A 15646-nucleotide genomic window follows, 5' to 3' on the forward strand; every position below is an offset into this window, starting at 1 on the left:
TGAGATTCAAATCACATCACAAGCAAAATTGATCACATTAAACTTATTCTAAGCATGCAACTTTAACTATATGGAATTGCAAACAAACTTAACTCTCACCTAAAATAAACTACAAATGTTCTTTTTACTGCCTTTTTCGAAGTTACTTTACGAAAGTTGTAATTTTCATACTTTATTAGCATAATTAGCCACTATGTAAATGCAACTTTAAATTAAATAAAAAGTCTTAAAATATATTAATGAAACACCATGACTCTAGATTATCATACACCCAAAATTTGTAGTCATCCAAGAATAACTGAAACGTGATTCTTTTCTAATAAGACATGAACTATAATTTGAGTTGATCGTGGAGTAATTTGAACAACAATTTTTTCACATCTTCCTTGAAGTTTAAATTGCATAATTTAGATTTCTTGGTTTATATCAAGCTGGGACATGCACTTTAATCTCATGGAGTTCGCTTATAACAATACTTATCAAACAATGATTGAAATAGTACTGGATAAAGCAATCCTATTCAACCCAACGATCCAAACTTTTGTTGAAGCAAGAACCCTTGAATCAAAGTAATTAACACCTCTTTGTACAAAATCTGGATCAACCAAGAGATAAGACTAGAATTACATTACCTATTACGATTGAAGATCTAGAAGCAAGATTTGGAAACCTTGTTCTAAAATAAGTAACTCCACAATCGAACTTGATTTTGGAAACCTTGTTCTAAATTGAGTCACTTCATCGAACTTGATCAAGGCTTGATTGAATGGCTCGGAGCAATTCTTAAATATGATGCTCGGATTTCTAAGGAAAACGTCTTTGTGGCCGAGATTTAATCCTGATCTCCTATAATTTCCACAAAAGCCGACAAAAGACGTTTGTGGTCGGGATTTAATCTCCACAAAATAAGAAGTCAAATTGACCATTACATAATTTATGAAATTAAAAATAATATTTTCCAACAAATGTTGGTGTGCTTGAGTCGCTAAGTAGACAGGATTGAAATCAATTGAGCATTGCTTGCCTGGGGTGTTCGAAAGTGTTCTTGAAATGGCACATATGGGGGACATTACGAGGTTTGGACGCAAAAAGAAGTTGACTCCACACTTCACTGATTCATTTGAGATATTGGAGCGAGTTGGACTGGTAGCTTACCATTTGCATTGCCCAATACTTGTATCAGTTCAAAATGTATTTCATGTATTGATGTTGCAATGTTACATAGTGGATCTATCTCATGTGATAGACTACGACCTGTCGCAGTTAAACGAGAGTTTAAGCTATGACGAGAAAGTTGTACAAATTATTGCTAGGGGAGGTGAAAACATTGATAGTTGGAAGATTGTACTTATTATATAAATGCACGTACCCCAAAACCTAAAGTCTTCATCAAGCCGTCATTCCTTTTCACCTCAACGTCAAATGAATTTCTGAAATTTCTTCCTTCAAGAATCAATCTATGTTGATTTTCGCTCGTAGAATATTCGATTTCAAATCATGAGAATATTGACATCGTGTGGTGTCAAATTTTGAATATCGCTAGAAGAGGTTGTGCACGTGGATGAAGGGATAAAGGGACGGTGCTTTATGTTGAAATTTTAGTAAAATCTAGTTTTCTTTGTTTTACGAGATGTCGTTTCAATTTCTTTCTAAGGTAACCCGAATAAGCTTTATTTGTTTGGTTTTAAACTAATTTTTACACGCTATGTGTTTAAGGCATCTTTTCTTTTTTCAAACTACGAAAATATTGTCTTTAAATAATAATTATTATTATTGAGAATGATTACTGACATTTTAATTGATTTTGTCGGCCGAAAATAAAAATCGTCAAAAGTCCTTTAAAATCTTAAATGTATTATTGAATAATTATAATTATTTATAATAAAAAAAAATGAGATTTATATAAATAATATAGTGAATTTAAAAGCCCATATGGTATGGTCATACCTTTGTCTTGTTGTTAGATATTAATTGTATCATTATATTTTAATATGATTTTCGTCAATATAATTGAGTTGTCTAATAATGATTTTTATTATTTTTGTGATGAAGGTCATTTATGTCATTTCACACCCAATCATTGGTCAGGTAGGACCCACTTCCCCCTCGTTTCCTATTACTTTCTTCTTCTTTGGTATCATTATTATTTATTGGAATCTTCCTCTTTCCATGAAACTCATCAAATTATCATAATGTTTTTGACAAAAATGTCCCTTCTAAATCAAATATTATTATATATTGATAAAATTGATTCAAGTTTGGTCGGATAATCATTTCAATTGTCGGTTCAATATCGACTTCGATTAATCAAAAGTTTAATTGAACAAATTCATTTTTCATTCTTCGTGATATTTTATACTACATTTTTATTTGATATGAGATATTTTGAGATGATCGGGATTTGTTGTGTGACAAAGTCATTTAAACAAGTAAATGTGTCTAGACTATACTTGAATACATCGAGGTGGAAGGCTCGTGCTATGTCGAGGTATGTGACAACCAGGAGCTAGCTCACTTACATAATAACGATGTGTGAGATTCCACATCAGTTTTGAGAGGGGAACGAAAATATTCCTTATAAGGGTGTAGAAACCTCTTCCTAGTAGACGCATTTTGAAACTGTGAGGCTGACGGTGATATGTAACGGGTTAAAACGGACAATATCTACTAATAGTGAGTTTGGGCTGTTATATGATGCCTAATCTATTACCCACTAGGTACAAATTTCTAGAGCGCAAACAATATTTACTAACGGTGAACTTGGGCTCAAGAGTCTAACCGCTACTCTTTTATAAAAGGCAATGATCATTCCTTCAAAAAATACGTAATACTGCACTAGCTTGTCTTGATACCAACTTAGACTTAGTACTAAATTAAGTTTCGAAATGTACAAAGACGAATATCAACCGTACAAGATACCATTTGTAGTTGTAACGCTCCTAATTTTCTTACTCTAATTAGTGATGTCACCACATGCATGCTTTTAATCACATGTGCGGAAATTTATAATAAATACTCTTAAAATAAAATCATGGAATTACATATTCAATTCAACATTAATATATATATATATATATATATATATATATATATATAAATAACATAGTTTTTGAACTCTTAAAATGATCTATCTTGACTTTCATGGTCTTTTCAGTGTCCACCGTTATCCGTGCATGAGAGCTTTACCTTTACTTGAAAAATGTAAGACTTGAATATTTTAAGAAATATTCAGTAAGTCACTGCAATGTTGGAGTTAGCAATGCAATCACACACATAACATGATTATGACCTATTTTAAAACCGTCACATGACCTTGGACTCTTTCAAGTTCTGAGTAGGGTTGGATATGTGGTACTTCCCCAAACACGACCCACGTACACACACATGGACCAACCAGGTGGGCTCGTACACATATCCCCTGTATCTGACATGGTTGGGCTTAAATGTGTTATACATTGCCAGATGCCACAAAAAAGAAAAGACCCCCATAATATCATGGCAAACATAAATATCAAAGGTACGCGCATGTTCGTACTAACATAACATAACGGAGAAGCATCCCGATGCACATGACATACATACATGCGCTATTAGTTTAACAATAAGATCATTTGCGCTATTAGTTTAATTTATCTATGATGAAAATTCAATTATTTTCTTTGAAATCCAAGTAAACCTATATGAACCCGTGATATCATTTTCAAATTCGAACTTCTACGGTCCATATGTTAGACTTCACGCTATTATTTTCATACAAACCATTTAAAACAACATGTGTACCATTCTTTTCTTTTAATTATGAAAGTAATTTAATTCTAATTAATTCATAAACAAACGATAAGTAAAAAGATTTAAAATACATTAACCAGAAAGTAATTGAGAATACATTTTAGGTATTCAAAGCTTCTCTCAATATTGATTCCAACTACGTTTAAATTACTAAACGAACAAACCCAACCTTTCTTCTATCTTCAAACAAACAAACAAACAAAGCTTGCAGGAGGACTGCAAATCTATCTTCGTCTCCTTTCTCTTCTTTATTCACTTCTTAATCAAATCGCAATACGACTTTTCCTTCGACAACGATGTCGAGAGGGGAAAAAAATATGATATGCAGATGTGAAGAAGCCAACCCTTGGGGCTACCCGCTTCTAAAAACCAGATGGTGGCAACTCCTGTCACAAGGATACGCGCAATCGACCGCTTTCACAGTTGCTCGGTCGAAGTACCAGTCTCCAACAGCCAGAGCAATTGGCTGCACAATCACATTCATCAACATGTTAGAGATAGATACTCAAACTCACCTCCTTTTCGAATCATTCATGCCATATTATGTCACCTTGTTTCCGATGACAGGGGAATTGTCGCTGAACCACGTATCCTGTCGCTCGGTTTGGCAGTGAGCAAAACATGAATTAATGAACAATCCATTTTTGTAAGATTTTGAGAAATCCCTTACAACATTCAACATTTGGTTCCTGAATCCTGTTGACAGAAACATAGCCACAAATGCTTGTTTCAAACCCAGAACAATCACTAGCTTCATCAAATTCTATTCAGAGAAACTTACCTTGAAGAAATTGAATCTGAGGTTGGTTACATTTTGCATGATTCAGCCTACAATCGTGCCAATACCCGGCCGGGTCGAGGGAAGGTGGGGCAAGACTAGATTGTATCTGTTTGGCAGCAAGAGAAACAGATTGTACCATCGGAATTCAATCGACCCGGGTTTAAAATAAACATTCTCACCACAGGAAAATATACCTACCTGCCAGGAATCGTATGCTGCGTTGACAAGAAACAGTGGCGTTTTGATTCCAGCGATTATGTTTTGTGGGAAGAAACACTGAATAATTATCGAAGGTTTAGCACGATTCATCAACGTATCAATGGCAGCTTAGAACATGAAGTTCTAAATATATTGGGAGTGGTAAATTAGATATCGAAAGACGTACCGAAGTTGGATCGAGATGGTTTGTACAAAAGGATGGCAGATTCCTTTTAGCTCCCTGCAACAATTAAGCTCAAATAAGAAAGCATAACCATTTCATAGTGAAGGAAGACAGTGTTTCTATAAGCTAATACTCATTATCCTCATTATCCTAATGGATGGAAGAATACGTGCTAGATCCATTTTTAACCCGATGCTAGGTTAGGCACATTTCAAACTTATCTCATACGACAATAGTGTGCTTGAACATTTGGTGGTCAAACAAACTCGTAAAATTATAACATCCGTTGTGGCAACCATAAGTTTGAACTCAATCCCTTGTGTTCCTTCACTATCCCGCTTCCCGGGATGGTTGATGACGACAATTACTACTTCCAACTTCACAAAACGTCCTAATTTCAATATCGAATTATCCTCCTCTGTGTTTCCAAAATCTAAATCAAATAGGATAGCTTAAATGGTCTTCATGGCAGAGATTGTTATACAAGAGGAAGAGCTCAAAGAGATATAAAGAATGTATGACTCCTAATGTAAGGGCCCAAGCTCATCGCTAGCAGATATTGTCCTTTTCCGACTTTCCCGCAAAGTTTTTAAAACGCATCTACTAGGAAGAGGTTTCCACACCCTTATAAAGAATGTTTCGTTCTCCTCCACAATCGATGTGAGACCTCACAATTCACCCCCTTCAGGACCCAGCATCCTCGCTGGCACTCATTCCCTTCTCCAATCGATGTGGGACCCTCCAATCCACCCTCCCTTTCGGGGCCCAACGTCCTTGCTGGCACACCGCCTCGTGTCCACCCCCCTTCGGCGCTCATCCTCTTCACAAACACATCACCCAGTGTCTAGCTTTGATACCATTTGTAACAGCCTAAGCCCACTGCTAGCAGATATTGTCCTCTTTGGTCTTTCCCTTACGAGCTTCCCCTCAATGTTTTTAAAACGTGTCTACTAAGGAGAGGTTTCAACACCCTTATAAAGAATATTTCGTTCTCCTCTCCAACCAAGGTGGGATCTCACACTTAACTTCAAGTGTACTACTCCTCAAGTGGAGTTATTGAGGGTTACTTTTTAATATTACTAAACTGATTGATAGAACAAGAAAATATGAACCGCTAAATTGAATAATTTTGTACCTGATAGCTCACCACACCACCAAATAAGTTCCTAATAGAATGCCCACCAGATATATCAGCCCTGCAATTCCATGAACAACCAATGAATACTAGAAGCATCTAATATTAAGCCATGGCTATTGATCTTTTAAAACAGCTATCGGTAACGTTCAAGAGCATTTACACGTCAAGGAATAGTCCAGCATCACTCAGACACTTCACTTTAGTATTACTAGGAAACAAGCCTCGAAACTCATCACAGTGTAGAATCGATGCCAAACCTCCCGCCGAGCAGCCAGAAAGCAAGGCCTGAAACATGAATGTGATGAATCAGAATCAATGAATAAGCAAGCATCGATAATGTGGCTAGTAAACTAGACCTGTTTCGCAAATCGCATTCCCTTGGCCCTCAATTCTTCCATTGCAGCCAACCAAATCCGCTGTCCTCTAAATTGCAACTGTTCAGCCTATAAAAGTTCAAGTGGGGAAAGGATTTATATCATTTTTAAGCCTTAATATCTTGTTATTGTTACAAGGGTAAGCAGATAAACACTAAAGCAGCTTTCGAACCGCAGTGGGTAACGATAGCACGGCAGTCCCTGATCTATGTCTAGACCATCTAGAGAGATAGATATGTAATTAAATATTTCACAAACCTTGTTCTCAGAATCCCCAGTGAACGAGGCGCCATCACAGTAACGAACCTTTACTCTGTTCCAGTTAAAAAAATCTAGAATGCAAAGAAGAACATTCTAATTGTTCCTGTATCAAACGTGACGAAAAATAAAGATTCTACAAAAAAAAATCATGAGAAAGAAAGAAACCAGGATTTTCTTCAGCTTTGTTGCTCAGAATTCCTGTAAATGGTATTTGCTTCTCCATAAATCTCGACGATCCACGCCTCGTATTCTTCCGGTAGACACAATTCCTTCTATTATTACACCATCCACCCCCCTGCCAAAATTGAGATATCAAGTTTCAACATCACAGCCAACATTAAGATCCTGATCCTGAGCATATTGGTATTAATGTCCCATCTTGGAAATTGAAGATTTTAAGATACTAATAGTTCTTGTTCAATATTCAGAGTCCAGAGAGGTTCAAAAGTTTCAAAATCAAGAATCCTAAGCATATTACCTCCAATTGCACAAGCCAGCTATTAGCTCCCGACCCATATCCACGGTGCAAGTGATATCCAGGCAATGTGCCATCCAAACAGACTGCACAGGGCAAAGAACAAACACACACACACAATGAAGAGAAGTTAATGAATATTTTGAAATCACCACTACAAAAGGAATAAAAAAAGGTAGCTGATAAAGAATAGGAAGAGGGTAAAGTAGAATGCAAGTAAAGGATATAGAATAAATCTGACAAAGATGTCCTCAAATATCACTTCAGCAAGACAAGAACAAGAAGCGGCAAATCAAAACCCCATCAACAAATCTAAAATAGGTAAGGAAAAAAAGGGTGGAATAAGAAGGGGACCTGCTCGTTTTGCATCAGCTCCATGAATGAGAGTGAGAGGCACCATGAGAGGAGTAGCGGTGACAGCAAAGGAAGCTTCATAAGAATCAAAGAGCGATGAATCAGAGAGATTAAATGGGTAAAAGGCATGAACCCATTTGGTAAAAGCCATTGATAAGAGAAACCCAAGAAGCAAAAGCTTAGCCATGGCTCTGCTGCTCTGTTCCTTCCGACTGTAAGAACAGAGCAAAAAGAGGAAGAAATGGGGAAAGCAAAAAAGGGGAAAAGAGCAAATAGTGAGTAGAAGAAGAGCGGGAAAAGGGGGTTTGAAAGCAAGCCGCGTGAAGCTGGAAATGATTGAGATGAAAAGGTTTAGGGTTTCGAAAACAGAGGAAAACAGAGGAAAATGCAGGTGGAGAAGCGGAGAAGCGGAGAAGGGAGGGAAGGGGAGAAGACGAGAGATTAGCGGAGGGAGAAGGTTTGCCGGGGTTTTATGACGACCGGCACGCCTGGAATCTCATGCATTCCAAAGGATTTTTAGCTTTGGCGGAGGGTAAAGCTAAAAGCACCAGCGGGTAAAGCACCGGATGTCACAAACAATTCCTGACCGTGGGATCGGAAGAGCCAATACCATACGCCACCACACAACCACACACACACTCATTCCGTCATCGGTGACGTCGGTGGAATACTATTTAGCTAACAATATTTACACACAAATAATAAATTAATTAATTCAAGTACTGTTTTTTTAAAAAAAAAAATCTTAAATTTTGCTGTATTTAATTACTTTCATGAAACTAAAAAATTTGTACGTTAAAAGAATTAAAACTAAACACCTTAAATTTATATTATTTCAATTGAATTTTAACAAAATTATAACAAATCATAAATGTTATTGTTAACAAAATTATATATATATATTTCAATTCAAGTTTGATGGGTCGATTTCACTTACCCAACTCCTTGCCTCAAACATGTATTTGGTCCAAAGTTAAGTATGGGTCTATAACGTCTCATGTTGACATAGCTAAATTAACAAATATATTTTTAAAGTTTATATTTAATCTAAAAATACTCTTAAAAAAAATACCTTAAGTAATATTTTTTAAAAAAATTTAATTTTAAGAATTTTATTGAAAATATTAAAAAAATTAAAAGATATTTTTTAAAAAACAAAATACAAAATTTTTAAATATTTTTAAATATTGTGTCAAAAGTATATAAATAAGTGGGTGATAAGTGAAGTGAGAAACAGGGAATCACATGATAACAGCCGTGAAGTCCGCCGCATACAATAAATTATAGTGTCTGTCTCGCACTCAGCCTCCTTTTCTTTTTCTTTTTTAAATAAAATAATAATAATAATAATAATTTTATAATTAAAAAAAGTTGTAGGAGACCACTGTCTGGATTGGATTCTTCCTGGCACATAATTAAATAAAAATAAAAATAAAATAAAATAAAATAAAATAATGTTGCAATTTATCTAAGATCCAATCTCCCGTTTGCCTTAATATTTTCAGACCAGAAAAATGCAATATTATATTTACCAATAACAAACCAATATTCCAAATAATTATTTTCACGTGTTTATTGCTTCCATTTACCTCTACCGCTACTTTTTTTTCTTTTTTATTTATTTATTTATTTTCCATTTTTAAATAAATAATAGTTCAATAAGTCATTAAATTTTTTTAAACAATTTTCATAAAATTTACCCGTTACTGTTAGTAATTAATTTACTTTTATATGAAACGACTACCCATATTAGCTAATTTTGAAATTTTTATGGTAAGATGTCGTATAAAATTAATTATATTAGCTAATATTTGAATTTAATTAACTTCATCCGAATGGAAGAAAAGTCGACAATTAAATTCAAATATTAAATTTACGAATTTGGTTGAATTGAATTAAAAAAATCTTTTAAATTAACTCAAAATTATACGGATTACGTTACTAATTAAATTTTCATAAAATTTAAATATCAAACATTTGTACGGGACAATACATCATTAACGTTAATTACAAACGTCAAATATTCTTAATATTCATAATAAATTAGAAAAAAAGTGTCTCAGTATAATTTTCAAAAATTTCATAATGAACTCGTGTCTCAATTATTTGATTTTGAAACGAAAAAAAAAATAAATAAAGGTCAATATCAAGGAAGTGCCAACGTTAGAGAGTCCAATCCACCGACATAGTTGCGCTCCTAAATTAATAAATCCAAGCCCTTTGTTGTACTCGTTAACCTTCACATATGCCTTTGTCTTCTTCTCTGGCTGGCCACTACAATTCCTTGACCCAACCGTGTCTAACTATGGTCTTCTTTATGTAGTTCCAAATGAAAGTTGGTGATCTTCTAATAACCAATCAATGGAGATAAGAATGAGATTCCTTTCGTGCTTTTATTTTACTAATACAGTTATACGAACACAACTCTTTACGATGGTATGATATTATCCATTTTAAGCATAAGTTCTCTTGGCTTTGCTTTGAGTTTCTCCCAAAACGCCTCGTACCAATAGAGATAGTATTCCTTGATTATAAACTCATGACAGTTTTCTAAATTAGCTGGACTTTCATGCTAATAAAATATCTATTTATGTTGTTTTCATCTGCGGTCTGCGCCTTTTCAATATTTACCATCATATGTGCATGGAAATTTTAACTTTACTTAAAAAAAATATAAAGGTAATACGTGATTTGAGTATTTTAAGAAATACTCAATATGTCATCTAATGTTGGAGTTAGTAATGCAATCACAAACATAACATGATTATAACCTATCTTTTAAAACCATAAATGACCTAAGACTCTTTCGGGTAGGGTTGGATGTGTAGGACAAACTTCGGGAGTTACCACAACAAAAAATCCGCAGTCGTCGGTGAGATCGAAAAATTCGGAGTTTTCGTTCTCACACGAGTCTCACCAAACTTCGGGGGTCACCACAACAATAGACCCCAATCCTCAGCCAAACCGTCGGTAAGGAAGAAAACGAAAAAACATGAGAGTTTGAGGAAGAAACCGACGACGCTCCGGCGAAGCCAAACCATACGAAAATCGACTTCAAAACCTCTAGTCTACACCACGAAAACAATCCCAGAGACATTTACACACACCAGGGATAGATTTCGACGTTGCTCACATGTTGTACACCGTCGAGGAAGGAAGACAGAACATCGGGTTTTTGGATCTTCTTAGATCCAAGAGTGTTAGGCCCTTACGATCCAAACAAACACCATAAAAGGGGTTAGGGGGAGGAGAAGACTCGAAAACGGAGGAAAAAGGATGTCGGAACGACGTAATCGAGGAGAGAGAGAGAGAGTCGTCAGAAAGTTTTGCTATTAATCGGGCGAAGGAGATGAAGTCTGATCGAGATCCGGACCCGCGACTCGAAAGCCCAATCCAATACCGACGCGAACAGCCCAAACCCACTCGGCCCAACGAAATAACCCAGGCCCGGTCCACTACCCGCGGTCAGCCCAGACTCGCGGTTGCAACCCAAAAACCCACGCCTTGAACCGACGACCCACGCCTCGGCCTGACTTTGGCTAGCACATGCGGCCGCTTCTGGTAGCGCCACGTGGCAGCATCTAGCACAAAAATCCCCTCAGCTTCGACGACTTAGTTGGCTCTGGCGGCTTATTCGGCTCGAGAGTCCTATTTCCGACCTGTTCGGCACCGTCCCGACCCTCCCTAACTTGATTTCAACCCCGTTTATAGTAAAATAGATCATTTTAAGGCCGTATTTCACAAATTCAAGTTGAAATTTAATTATGTTTGTGAAATACTAACGAAGGTGTCGAATGATCCAATAGGAACCAACCACCAACAGAAGCGTAGGACGTATACGAGGAGTTAGGAGGTTACGTTTATATTTTAGGGAGTACTTCGGCTAAGGCCTACCAAGTAAGTGACTCACCCGTTGTAGGTTACGCGTTGTATGTTGTACGTTAGCACCTGCACGTGGATTCGCACGTGTCATTAAATTGTGTGCTAGATTGTTATACTTGATGAAGTACGCTTGTGAAATGTGAATGTATGTTGTTTAGTAAGTTGTGATGTGTTGTGCTTATGACGTTTATGACATGTCTGGATGACTCTGGCATGAATGGTACTATAATTTTGAATGTGAACGCATGAAATCACAATAAATGGCATGAAATGTAACCCCGTTAGGATTATGTATGATACGTAGACTGAAAAATGAGAAATGATATGTTAAGCATGAAAGATGATAACGGGGTTATATTCTATTTCTATTTCTCATTCTTAACATGGTATCAGAGCATCGATTCTTTATCAGCTGTGAAAATATTAATGCAACTATAGTACATCCTAAGCAAAAATTTGAACCTCGGGCAATTCCTTGTGTTTTCATAGGATATCCTTGTGGTCATAAAGGTTACAAGTTGTATGACATGCAATCTCACAAATTCTTTATCAGCCGTGATGTTAAATTTTGTGAAGATGATTTTCCTTTTTCGTCAGCTTCACAAACTTTGACATTAGCTCCTTCGACTCCTATTGTACCACTTCATGATCCTATTCCTCCTTCACCTCCTATTCCTTCACCTACTACTTCGTCGTCTACTCCACCTTCTGTTCCTTCTCTAGATTCACCCATTAATTCTAATCCTATCCCACCTGATATATCAGCTCCACTCCGACGTTCTACTCGTACTAAACAACCTCCAACTTGGCATAAGGATTATGAGATATCTTCTGAAGCCAATCATTTAACCTCTAGCTCAAGTCCCAGCACTAGCACCAGGTATCCACTTGATCTTTACCTTTCATTCTCTCGTTTTTCTCCTACTCAACGTGTTTTTCTAGCTCTTATTACATCCCAGACAGAACCTAAAACCTATGACGAGGCAGTTGGTGACCTGTTATGGCAGCAGGCTATGAATGATGAAATTGCAGCTTTGGAACGTAATCATACTTGGTCTCTCGTTCCTCTACCACCTGGTCATAAAGTTATTGGTTGTCGTTGAGTATACAAAATTAAATACAACTTTGATGGTTCTATTGAACATTATAAAGCTCGACTGGTAGCAAAGGGATACACTCAGGTTGAAGGTATTGATTACACAGAGACATTTTCTCCTACAGCGAAACTTACTACACTTCGTTGCTTACTCACTATTGCTGCTGCTCGAAAATGGTTCACCTATCAGTTGGATGTTCAAAATGTCTTTTTCCATGGTAATCTAGACAAGGAAGTCTATATGTCTTTACCACCAGGTCTTCGCCGACAGGGGGAGAATACAGTATGTCGGCTCCATAAATCTCTTTGTGGATTAAAACAGGCTTCTCGCAATTGGTTCTTCATATTTTCTATCACTATACAAAATGCAGGCTACACTCAATCCAAAGCAGATTACTCTTTATTTACTAAGAGTAGAGATACTTCTTTCACTGCAGTTCTAATCTATGTTGATGATATTTTGTTGACAGGCAATGATCTCAATGAAATTCAATATCTCAAGACTAGTTTACTCAAGAAATTCCTTATCAAAGATTTAGGGAATTTGAAATATTTTCTAGGCATTGAATTTTCTCGGTCTAGAAAAGGAATTTTTATGTCTCAAAGGAAATATGCTCTAGATATCTTTCAAGACACAGGTTTTACCGGAGCACGTCCAGAAAAATTCCCTATGGAGCAAAATCTGAAACTTTTTTTAACTGAAGGAGAGAAGTTGAATAATCCAAGTAAATACAGACGGTTGATTGGCAGATTAATATATTTGACCGTTACTAGGCCTGACATAGTTTATTCAGTTCTGTGCTTAGTCAATTTATGCATGAACCAAGAAAACAACATTGGGAGGCAGCTCTTCGAGTTCTGAGATACATCAAAGGTACTCCTGGTCAAGGATTCCTACCACCATCCGAAAATAATTTAAGATTACAAGCATATTGCGATTCTGATGGGGTGGTTGTCGAACTTCCAGACGGTCTATTTTTGGGTTCTGCATTTTTCTCGAAAATTCAATTATTTCTTGGAAGTCTAAAAAGCAGACTAATGTGTCTAGATCATCAACAGAAGCCGAGTATCGAGCTATGGCAAATACTTGTTTAGAGTTAACTTGGTTAAGATACATTCTTCAAGACTTGAATGTTCCACTATCCTAACCAGCATTATTATATAGTGATAATCAAGCAGCATTACAAATAGCAGCCAATCCAGTTTTTCACGAACGTATGAAACACATTGAAATAGATTGTCATATAGTTCGAGAAATGTTACAAGATGGAATCATCAAACCGTGTTATGTCTCGACTAAAATGCAATTGGCAGATGTTTTCACTAAAGCTTTGAGAAGACATCAGTTTGATTTTTTGAAGGACAAGTTGGGTGTGATTGACATGCACTCTCCAACTTGAGGGGGAGTATTAAGATATGATATTTGGAGATATATTTTAATAATTAGTTAGGGAGTATATCTAAGATATTTTAGGAGTTGTTAGTAGTATATTTTATATTACCAGTATATTTTATCTTATTTACAAGATTTAGTTAGTTATATATTTTTTCTATTTTTTAGGTATTAGTTGATAGTTTGTATCCTATTTAAACGTGGTAAACATTAATGAAGATCATACTTTCGATCCCAATTCTATTTCTATTTCTCACTCTTAACATATTCATTAATGATAAAAATAGAAATATTGGAGACCTCATGCATTATGTATGTTCATGCTTGGGGGATACCCCTATTCCATCACGAGGGTATGGACTCGTACACCCAAGTGTGTGTTCATGCATTGGGGGGATACCCCTATTCCATCACGAGGGTATGGAAGCGTACACCCAAGGCAGGGGTATGATCATTATGTTTTACATAGCACTGTCGTGACGGTTACTAGTTCTAACGGGTGTCCGACCTAAGGAACTCCCAGAGTATGCTCGCCCGACCAGGAAAGTGACCCAGCGGTGTGCGAACTGACTGGTGAGCCCATACTTGCACGTATGGGCTGTGTGTAGAGTATATGGTACACATCCAAATTCTCCGTTGGGACAGTACCGTAGGAAGATAGATTGAAAGATAAGTCCCATCATCTCATTTACATGTGATTGTTGCATAACCCCGATAGGGGGTCACTTACTGAGTATATTCTAGAAATATTCAAGCCTCGTGCTACCACATTTTCAGATAAAGGCAAGGCACCCATGTGAGACCAACGGCAGCATCGCACATCCCGGGATTGTGGCACATGCACATGATGTTAAAATATCATCACTAGCCCGATAGTTTTGTCACAGTCCGTGGATTAGGAAAATGATTTAGGAATTTTAGGAATAAATTTAGGAAAAAACGTTGAGAAATTTTAGGAATTGATTACTTATCATCGAGTATAAATACCCCTCCACCCTACTTAATTTATCATCCCAAGCAATACAAAGTAGTAGTTTCTACTTTGTAAATCTCTTATCGATTGGTCTTAATATAGTGTGCGAGTGTTTCCCACAGAGAGTTGTGTTCAACAATCTGGTATCAGAGCGAGGTTAGTGTAGGTTATCTAATCTCTTGGAATTCTTAGTATGCTCTGTGGTTGCAGCTTTGTCTGATCTTCCACATTAGAAATGATTACTTGAGATTAGTAGTGAGTGAGTTTCTTTTGTGTCGTGAGTAGTCTGTGACTCTGCAAGTCTTGTGTCGAAAGAGCTTATTTGGTATTACTAAGGTATAGCCAACACGATGGGTGATTTCTAAATCGTTGGAGGAATCAAGAAACTCAACAACAACAACTACAACACGTGGGCAACATGCATGATGTCCTATTTACAAGGACATGATCTTTGGGAGATCGTTGGCGGGTGCGAAACTACGCCGCCAGAGGATGATTCTAACGGCGCCTTGCACAAATGGAGAATCAAAGCAGGCAAAGCAATGTTTGCCCTGAAGACTACAATCAAAGAAGGGATGTTAGAGCATATTTGTGATGATAAGACACTGAAAGAAGCATGGAACACGTTCGTGATGTTGTTCTCAAAGAAGAACGATACGAGACTACAACTTCTAGAGAACGAGTTGTTGTCAATTTCACAACGTGATATGACAATTGCTCAGTATTTCCACAAGGTCAAGTCGATCTG

The 15646-nt window shown here is 36.6% G+C and overlaps 1 protein-coding gene across 1 annotated transcript; it reads right to left on the minus strand.

The window, feature by feature from the left end:
• Positions 1 to 3968: 3968 nt before the first annotated feature.
• LOC111437867 (pectin acetylesterase 10) lies at positions 3969 to 8136 on the minus strand. The gene is made up of 12 exons (XM_023075946.1): positions 7555 to 8136; positions 7204 to 7286; positions 6891 to 7020; positions 6723 to 6796; positions 6447 to 6533; positions 6251 to 6375; positions 6088 to 6148; positions 4956 to 5009; positions 4769 to 4846; positions 4571 to 4676; positions 4340 to 4485; positions 3969 to 4255 (listed from the first exon to the last, which is right to left on the minus strand). The coding sequence occupies exons 1-12, from the start codon at positions 7739 to 7741 to the stop codon at positions 4142 to 4144; spliced, it is 1245 nt and encodes a 414-aa protein (XP_022931714.1). The 5' UTR covers positions 7742 to 8136; the 3' UTR covers positions 3969 to 4141.
• Between the last annotated feature and the right edge of the window lie 7510 nt (positions 8137 to 15646).

This window comes from Cucurbita moschata, unplaced genomic scaffold (genome assembly GCF_002738365.1).
Source record: "Cucurbita moschata cultivar Rifu unplaced genomic scaffold, Cmos_1.0 Cmo_Scf00067, whole genome shotgun sequence".
NCBI classification, from domain to species: Eukaryota; Viridiplantae; Streptophyta; class Magnoliopsida; order Cucurbitales; family Cucurbitaceae; genus Cucurbita; species Cucurbita moschata.

What these genes read in the sequence shown, in the direction of transcription:
- LOC111437867 (XM_023075946.1), bottom strand. Translation starts at nt 7,741, where the DNA reads ATGGCTAAGCTTTTGCTTCTTGGGTTTCTCTTATCAATGGCTTTTACC. An exon ending in GAATGCGATTTGCGAAACAG is followed by an intron (nt 6,376 to 6,446) that starts GTCTAGTTTACT and finishes TTCATGTTTCAG; the next exon opens with GCCTTGCTTTCTGGCTGCTC. An exon ending in TCAGATTCAATTTCTTCAAG is followed by an intron (nt 4,486 to 4,570) that starts GTAAGTTTCTCT and finishes TTCTGTCAACAG; the next exon opens with GATTCAGGAACCAAATGTTG.